The following is a 9,348-nucleotide window of genomic DNA, read 5'->3' as shown; positions in this document are numbered from 1 at the left end:
GTCTTTGTTCTTTGCTCGTTTCAATTTCTCTATCACTTACAGACCCGGTTCCAGAAACGTCAAGCCCGACGCTCTGTCCAGACAATTTTCAAGTTCCGACGACTCCAAGCCCCAGACCAACATTCTCCCTTCAACCTGTTTTATTGGAGCACTCACCTGGCCCATTGAGGCTGAGATCCAAGAAGCCCAAAGACACGAACCCGACCCAGGTACTGGCCCTCCAGGCAAACTGTTCATACCTCAGTCTACGGTGAAAAAGGTGTTGGAGTGGTCTCACTGTAATCAGTTAACCTGTCATCCCGGAGTCAACCGCATGTTAAACTTTGTAAAGAAGTATTTTTGGTGGCCTACTCTTTACTCAGATGTAAAAGAATATGTTTCAGCCTGTCCCACCTGCGCCCGAAATAAATCGGGTAATCAACCTCCAACCGGACTCCTGCAACCTCTTCCAGTCCCCAGTCGTCCATGGTCACACATCGCTCTCGACTTCGTTACAGGTCTGCCCCCATCCGAAGGTAAAACTGTTGTTCTCACTATTGTGGACCGTTTCTCCAAGTCAGCACACTTCATTGCATTGGAAAAGTTACCTTCAGCTTTTGAGACTGCTCAACTTCTGGTTCATAATGTTTTRCGCATACATGGCATCCCCATTGATATTGTTTCTGATCGAGGTCCTCAGTTTGTGTCTCATGTGTGGAAAGCCTTTTGCAATGCCTTGGGAGCTTCCTGCAGTCTGTCATCTGGTTACCATCCACAGTCCAATGGCCAATCGGAAAGGAGTAACCAGGAACTGGAAGCAGCCCTCAGATGTGTCACAGAAAACAACCCAGCCTCTTGGAGTAAACACCTCCCTTGGATTGAGTATGCACACAACACCCACACTTCTTCTGCCACCGGTTTAACTCCTTTTGAGGCATCCCTTGGTTACACTCCCCCCCTTTTTCCTAGTCAGGAACCTGAAATAGCTGTACCTTCTGTGCAATTTCATCTACGCAGATGCCGCAGACTTTGGCGCCAGACCAAAGAAGCACTTCAGAGAACTGCACAAGAGAACAAACGTTTTGCTGACCGTCATCGTATCCCAGCTCCAAACTACAAAGTGGGTCAGAAGGTATGGTTATCCACTAAAGACATCACACTCAAAAGAGTCTCTAGGAAACTGACCCCACGATTCATCGGCCCTTATCCCGTGGAGAGAATCATCAATCCCTCAGCTGTCAGACTCCACCTGCCCAGATCCCTTAGGATCCATCCCACTTTCCACGTTTCACAGATCAAACCTGTCGTCGAAAGCAACCTCTGCCCCCCTGCCAACCACCCACCACCCCCCCGACTGATCGACAACCAACCTGTTTACACGGTTCGACGCCTCCTGGATGTACGTCGTCGTGGTCGAGGCCTACAGTTCCTCGTGGACTGGGAGGGATATGGCCCTGAAGAGAGGTCCTGGATCCCGAGGTCCTTCATCCTGGATCCCTCTTTAATCTCTTCTTTTTACAGGGATCATCCTGAGAAGCGCCCCCTATCGCCTGGTGGCGACGCTTGAGAGGGGGGTACTGTGGCAATTGGAACTTTTTCTTGGTTGGCTGAGCTCTTAACAAGCYCAGCTGCAGCCAGTTCACCTGATGAGGCACGGAGCTTTAAAAGGCAGCACTGAAGAACTGATCCTCGCCGGAGCAACACATACCTCATGGTATTTGTCCTGGCTGCTAAAACTTCTTGAGATTATTGAAACCACTAACCTGTTTTTTCTATGTTCAGTGAATCCACCTGAGATCCAGTGAAACTGCCTGCTCACCYTTTGTGCCTGCTCATCAGTCTGTCTGCCTCCAACGTTTTTGGAAATCGTCTGCCACAACTCAAAACTACCTTCTCACCTACTGCGCATGCTCAAAGGAAGGACCTCACATCTGACGGATCCCTGCCAAGTTGACTTCACCATCCTGATCTGTAAGAGAGATCCATTTACATTAATTGGAAACATTTCCCACTACCTGCCAACAAGAACTCACCTGAACTCTTACTCTTTTTCAGCTTCCCCGTCCCACTCCATCACTCATCCTGTAAATAAAAGAAATATTTATTTTTGTAACTTTGTCCCAGTTGTCTGTTCTTTACCAAATCCGCATATCTTTGACTTCCTCGAAAAAACCTGACATAAAGCTATTTTAATAGCTAGGAGTTCACGGTTGCCCACATCATAGTTCATTTCTGAGGGAGAAAAACGACGTGAAAAAAAGGCACATGGGTGCATGCGATCATCTTTGGAGGAGCTTTGGGAGAGAATAGCTCCTGCCCTAAAATCCGAGGCATCCACCTCAACAGTAAATTGACGGTGAGGGTGGGTCAAAATGGGGGCGGTAGAAAAAAGTTCTTTTAACTTACAGAATGCGTTCTCAGCCTCTGGTGTCCAGGAGAAGGTGCGAAGGGTAGAGGTAAGTTTAGTCAGAGGTGCCACCACTCGACTGAAGTTCCTGATGAATCTTCGATAGAAGTTCGCAAAACCAAGAAAATGCTGGAGTTGTTTTTGATTTTCGGGGATGGGCCACTCGGCGATGACTTTCACCTTCTCAGGATCTGTGCGAACTTGCCCACTCTCAAAAATCAGACCAAAAAAAGAGATTGATGAAACATGAAATTCACATTTTTCAGTCTTTACAAACAGTTGGTTCTCTAAAAGTCTTTCTAAAACAGTTTGCACATGATGAGAGTATTGCTGAAGGTCCTTGGAATAGATCAGAATGTCGTCCAAATAAACGAAAACAAACTGATTGAGAAGATCATGGAGGATGTCATTATCTAAAGCCTGAAAAACTGCAGGGGCATTGGTAAGGCCGAATGGCATAATCAAGTACTCGAAATGGCCCAGCAGTGTCCTAAAAACGGTCTTCCACTCATCTGCTTGTCTAATACAAACCAGATGATAGGCATTTCGTAGGTCTAGTTTGGTGAAAATAGTGGCCCCTTGAAGTTGTTCGAAAACAGAGTCAGTGAGAGGGAGTGGATATTTATTCATAATGGTAATGTTATTGAGTTCCTGATAATCAATACATGGTNCACAGGCTTAAGAGAGTCTTCTTGCATTCTCATAACCCCAACATTAATCTGGCAGAAGATCAGATAGTGAAATTAATAAAATTGAAAATATGTCATTTGCAGGTTATGAGTCTGCACTGGTCACCATGTATAAGCATACCTTGCATAGTTTCTGTTCCTTCTCTTCTGTTCTGGTGCCTCTTAGTAAAAAAATGTTTTCTCTCCCTCTCTTTTATAGCCCTAAATTTAAAAAAGGACTGTACACCTGAGCTTCCTGATAAAAAGGTTAAAAATTCACTAATATAATTATTCTAATCAATAATTTTTCCTGCAAGGCATTATAACATTACATTTATTGGAACACAATTTTCTGTTTACCTGCACTAGTGCTTGGCTGTGCATCAGGAGGTACACTGGTGGTGGCCCTCTCCTCTTGGGTTTTATTTGCATGTTCTTTAACAAACTGAATGTTTCTGCCACATAGACAACAAAAGTCGGCAGAACTTATGACAGTAGCTCCACAGAATGGACAGTACATCTATGAAAAGAAATAGAAGATTAAGTCTGCAAAGTCAGGCTCCGTCAAAGAGAATGGATACATGAGTTTTCTATTTAAAACAACAACAACAACAACAACAACAACAACAACAACAACAACAACAACAACAACAACAACAACCAACCAACCAACCAACCATCAAAGAAACAAACAAACAAAAACAACAACAACAACAACAAGAAATAAAAGCTTTTAAATATTACACAAATTTGGCCTCCGTAATGAATAGTAGCCTAATTAATTTCAGAGTTGTCGCTACCAGTCATGTAGCTAGGCTACACGGACCTCAGGATGCAGTGATTGACACATCAGAAATACGAACTTATAAATCAGAATCTAACACGCTAATATTATCTAGATAACTATGCTGTTATATGCTGATAATGTATTAGTACCAATGTTATTAGGTAATACAAAGTAATATTTTAACGTGGAAAGGAAAACATACCTTTTATTTTTTCACTCCAAAGTTATTTTTTGGGCATGCCGTCATGCTCTGTCTGATCCCCTATGAGCTGGTAGCCGACTCCCCCTACTGGCGAGGCGCATTTCCGTTACATGTTTTTGAACTTGCATCATTTTTCTAACATGCAGTCGGATTTATAAATGCATCATTTGTATAACATGCAGTTGATTTTATGAATGCATCATTTTTACTTTGCAGCGTTTATTTTGAACTTTCATATTTTTTATAACATGCAGTCAATTTTATGAATGCATCGTTTTTACTTTGCAGTGTTTTTTTTTTCCGTTTGCAAAGCATTTCCTGTTTGCTGCGCAGCAGCCCCTGTCGGCCACCGTACATTCTTACCTGCTGACACACACACACTCACCCTTACTTACACACCCTTACACACACAGACATACTCGCACACACACGCACACTCAAGTTTGCACAGCTATCTGATTGAGGACATTCTGTTGACTTTCATTAGTTTTTGCCCCCACTTCTCATGAGAGCTGTAAAACTCATACACACATGAGTAAATGTGGAGATTTAGCAGTTGACTGGTGCATCTTTCATAAGTTGACGGCTGCTGAGTTGCCCTGTTGTCTGTTTTTTTGACAAATAAGTCTCTCTTTAGTTTTGTTTCTGCAACAGTGTACACTCTTTTGTTTCCCTTTGTTTCCAGTGGTTGCCAGAGAACTGCATATAGGTAATAAAATAACATGCCTAAAACAGAGTCAAAGGTTTCACCCTGACTTACTCCGGTTGATGTCATTAAACAAAAACATCCCTTAATTACAGGAATCGAAAAGGTATCCAAAAAGTTACATGACCGATAGCCGTGTATTCAGCAACCCTGGCCGAAATTTGGCACGTTTAACCCAACTGTCATAGAAACAATTCAAGTTTTAGTGACTGCTTATAAAGCCGAACAGACACAAGGTAGGCGCGGAATTAAACGTAAAGACAAACGTGCTGTAGAACTTGGTATTTTGAAGCTTTTTTCTGATGAATCCCAGAAACGTCTACAAGCTTATAAAGGTAACGATGATTTCCAAGTTACACAGACGCCGTCAGTAGGAAACAAGTCCAACACACCATCTCCAGAAAAACTGAAGACAGAGGTGGATGAACCTTTCTCTCACACTGCTCCACCTGCTTATCCTCCACCGTATCTACGTGAGAACCTCTACCCACAACTCCCAGTGATCAATCAGGAAGGATGTTATCATGTTGAAGATGATGAACGACAGGTGCTGGAGACGGGACAAGCCAAAACCACCATCACAATGTATTCGGCCACGAAGTGCAGAACCAGTGATGCAGCTCTGAGGAGAAAGAAAACAGATGGTTCCCAGAGAATCACTTCTGACAGAATCAACACTCATAGTGAATCGGATGACACATTGGGAGGCTACACCCAGCGTATTAAACATATCCTGCAGAAAGCTGAGATAAAGGGCAAAAGACAGCCAAAGCAGATTATCTTAGACAGCGATTCCAGCGAGGCAGATACTGAAGACAGCTATGAGTCCTCTGACGGTCAACAAGGCTCTGACGCTGGCATTTCCATAACGCCTAAACCGCAGGACATCAAACAACTGCTAGAAGAGCTAAGGGCGATTAAGCATGACTGCCGTGCTGTGTTGAAACAAGCTACCAGCAAAGACAACCAGCGGTTGCTGACAGAACAATTGCAGCAGCTGAAGATAAAGAAAAAGAATTAAAACGAAAAATGGTTCAACGCAGCCTTCCTGGAAGATACAACCTCAGAAGGAGAGAYGTTAAGAAGATGGCCCCTGTCCTAATCCGTGGACAGAATCTYGAATATAAACCTTGGCAGAACACGGACATGTCAGACATAATAGAAAACTGCCAGTACTCCAGGATGGTGCACAGCCATGGATCTCGAAGCTGGAAGAAGCATTTACTGGTACTCAGCCCGCAATGGGAGACATTAAACGTCTTCTGGCAAACCTTCTTGGGGTACCGGCCATGGAGGAGCTGTTACAGAAGGCTGGACTCCATAGATAGGTGGGAACAACGGTGTATGATGCAGAATTATTTGCAGCATACAGAGGACAGTTGTGGAGGGCTTTGAGAGCAACATTTCCAGCTAATGTTCATCCAGATAATATAATCATCTCACCGATGGGGGAACAAGAGAATGCAAGAGCCTATGTGTCGAGAGCTCATCAAGCCTGGAGGAATATTACCGGAAATGACCCAGATTTCAACCRTATGGAACAGTCCATTCTCCGGGCAAAGATCCAAGAAGGGCTCCCACCACCAGTCAGGACCAAATTGGCAGAGGTGGTTGGTTTGGGCAGCATGATGAGAAGTGTTTACACTGACCATGTGGCACACTAGGTTGACTTACATCGTAAAAAGGAACAAGCACAAAAACAACAGGACCAGGAGACGCTCAGAAAACTCGCCCAGGTGCAATTGTTGGACAATAAAAGAAAGATAAGACTCAAGCTGTTGTGATGCAAACCCAACAACATCAACCGCCAATGCCATCTGACCAGACCGGAGGTCAACAATCGCAACCATTTAATTCAAGGAACTCCCCAATGACACCGGTTTCTGCCCAGTCACAACCTTGGAGAGGACGAGGCCATGGCAATTGGGGACAAAGAAGGAGAGGAAATTATAATCGAGCTCTTCAGCTGCCCCCGGGGGTCTGTCTCAGATGTGGGCAGTTTGGCCATTTTGCTCGGGGATGCATCAAACCCTTTAGTGGCTACACTGGCCAAGGATCTGAATGAGGTTTCCAGGGACACCCAGCACCGACCCAGGGACCGGTAAACCCTAACAGGAGCCCGGAACCTGGTTTCTAGGACAGCCTGGAGAACCCGAGTGGGAGGTGTCAGCTGGTAGTATCAAGACCAGAACAAGATCCGACAGCAGTTGTAAAGGTGAATGGTGAACCATTAAAGATGTTGATTGACAGTGGAGCGGCCTTTACTTGTGTTCGGTCTGAAGATGCTATACATCTCCCCAGGTCTGGTCAGTTTGTGCGGACAGTCGGGTTTGAGGGTGTGAAACAGCTGATCCCTTTCACAGAACCAGTAACCATCAGTTATGGTGATCAAAACACTACTATTCCCATACTGGTGTCTCAAAATACTCCAATAGGACTTTTTGGGAGAGATGTTTTGTGTAGATTTAATTGCACCATAAAATGTACGCCAGATGGCTGCTATGTCGAAGTGCCCTGTGAAACTGAAGGACAATTAACTATGAAGACAGAGACAGACGACGCTTTCGTCTATTGGATTGGAGATCTCACTCCGGACCTAATGCAACCAGCTAAGGACTGGGAAAAGCTTATTGCAGCTAACCTGCCTGGAGCTACTGTGCCTGAATATCCACCCCACTGTACACTCAAGTATTTTAAGACTGCTTACCAAACAGGCTTGGATGAGTGGATGAGTCAACAGCCGAAACAGGTTCAGCTGAGTTCAAGCAGTATCATTCTGGGGCCACAAGGGGCTGCTATGAAGATTGACCCTAATGAATATCTCGATGAACAGCATGAAATCGAACACAGCACCCCACATGTTACACTGATGATAGCAAATGGCTGTGAACAACACCATGTTGGGGAAATGATGGCTGAATCTAAGAATGTTGTTTTTGAGCCTCTTCAAGAAACTTAAGGATTTGGAGGAGCAAAGATCATAGGTATCTAAAGATCATGATCTCTTCTTACGGACTGGGTCAACCGCAGACAGGAAGGATGACATGTGACTCCATCTGTAGTCTCCAATCATGTTCAGACGGGCTGAGAGAGGAAATGCTACAACAGGTTCCAGTGTCTTTGTGGTCACAACATAGCGCAGACATCGGTCTTGTGAAGTCTGCTCAACCTGTCACCGTCCAGCTCAAACCAGGAGCTACAATTCCATGGAGGCACCAATACCCAATGAAAGAGGAAGTAGTTATTGGAATTGCACCACAAATTGAAGGACTGCTACGAGCCAATGTTTTGAAGATTGCACAAAATCTACAAAGCAACACTCCTATATTGTCAGTGAAAAAGTCAGACAATACTTTTCGTCTCGTGCATGACCTGAGGGCACTGAACGAGGTGGTGGTCGACTTTCCAGCGGAGGTCCCAGACCCACACACATTGCTTGCACAAATACCTCCTGAGGCTACACATTTTACAGTGTTGGACTTGTGTGGAGCTTTTTTCAGTGTTCCCCTTAGCACTGACTCACAAGGCTTGTTTGGTTTTACATATCAGGGACAGTTTTACCAATATCAACGGCTTCCCATGGGGTTCAAACATAGCCCTCACATTTTTAACAAAGTTCTAAAAGATGATCTACATGACATAGGTCACTTGCTACAGAGCACGGTCATCCATTATGTAGATGACATCATTGTTTGTTCTCCGGATGAACAAACGTGTCACAGAGATTCGATTAAGTTGTTGCAGGTTCTGGCATAAAAAGGTCATAAAGTTTCTCAGAAAAAATTACAATATGTTCAAGAAAAAGTTGTCTATTTAGGACAATCAGTATCAAAAGGGCAGCGCAACATTTCAGATGCACATTTGGAGGCCATTCGGAAGGCCCCCAAACCCAGAACCGTGCGAGAACTTATGACTTTTTTGGGGATTTCGGGATACTCTTCAGCATGGGTAGAAGACTATGCCAAGCTGACAGGGCCATTAAGAACTATGATAAAAGAGACAGGGAGTGATCAGCTCCATTGTAACCTAAACTGGACACCCAATGGTTGTTTAGCTTTCGAGACACTGAAGAAAAAACTACAGGAAGCGCCAGCGTTGGCTTTGCCTGATTATTCCAAGAACTTTGTCTTATATGTATCCACCTCAACTGGGGGTAGGTATGCATGTGCTGTTCTCTGTCAACCAACTGGAACAGGGGTAAGTCCACAGCCTGTTGCTTATAACTCCACTGCTTTTTCTGAAGTGGAGTTGGGATTGCCACTGTGCTATAGGGCAATGGTGGGAGTGTATTTGATGTATGAAAAGGCATCTGCTCTCTCTATGGGTTATCCAATAACAATCCTGACCCATCATAGTCTTAGAAACCTTTTGAATCATGGGAAATATACTTTGACTATGCCGAGACTAAGGGATTATCACAGACTCCTGGAACAGGAGGATGTTACTTTGTTGAGATGTACTACTGTAAATCCAGCTGAAACTCTTCCGTCTCCTGAGGACGGAGAGCCACACGATTGTTTGAAGGAAGCTGAGAGGTACTCTAAACTCAGGTCTGACGTGCAAGCTCTCCCACTGAGAGACGCTGACCTGGAGCTTTGG

At 44.5% G+C, this 9,348-nt stretch overlaps 1 protein-coding gene across 1 annotated transcript; it reads left to right on the top strand.

Annotated features, from left to right (window-relative positions):
• Positions 1 to 5,949: 5,949 nt before the first annotated feature.
• LOC106534386 (protein MNN4) lies at positions 5,950 to 6,834 on the top strand (the record flags this gene model as incomplete). The annotated part of the gene is given in 1 exon segment (XM_014031009.1): positions 5,950 to 6,834. A coding segment is annotated over 1 exon segment (128 nt), but the record flags the coding sequence as incomplete, so codon positions are not given.
• Between the last annotated feature and the right edge of the window lie 2,514 nt (positions 6,835 to 9,348).

Source organism: Austrofundulus limnaeus, unplaced genomic scaffold (genome assembly GCF_001266775.1).
Source record: "Austrofundulus limnaeus strain Quisiro unplaced genomic scaffold, Austrofundulus_limnaeus-1.0 Scaffold1159, whole genome shotgun sequence".
Taxonomy (NCBI): domain Eukaryota; kingdom Metazoa; phylum Chordata; class Actinopteri; order Cyprinodontiformes; family Rivulidae; genus Austrofundulus; species Austrofundulus limnaeus.
The sequence above is the reverse complement of the archived record's forward strand: the minus strand, read 5'-3'. Positions and strand labels throughout refer to the sequence as shown.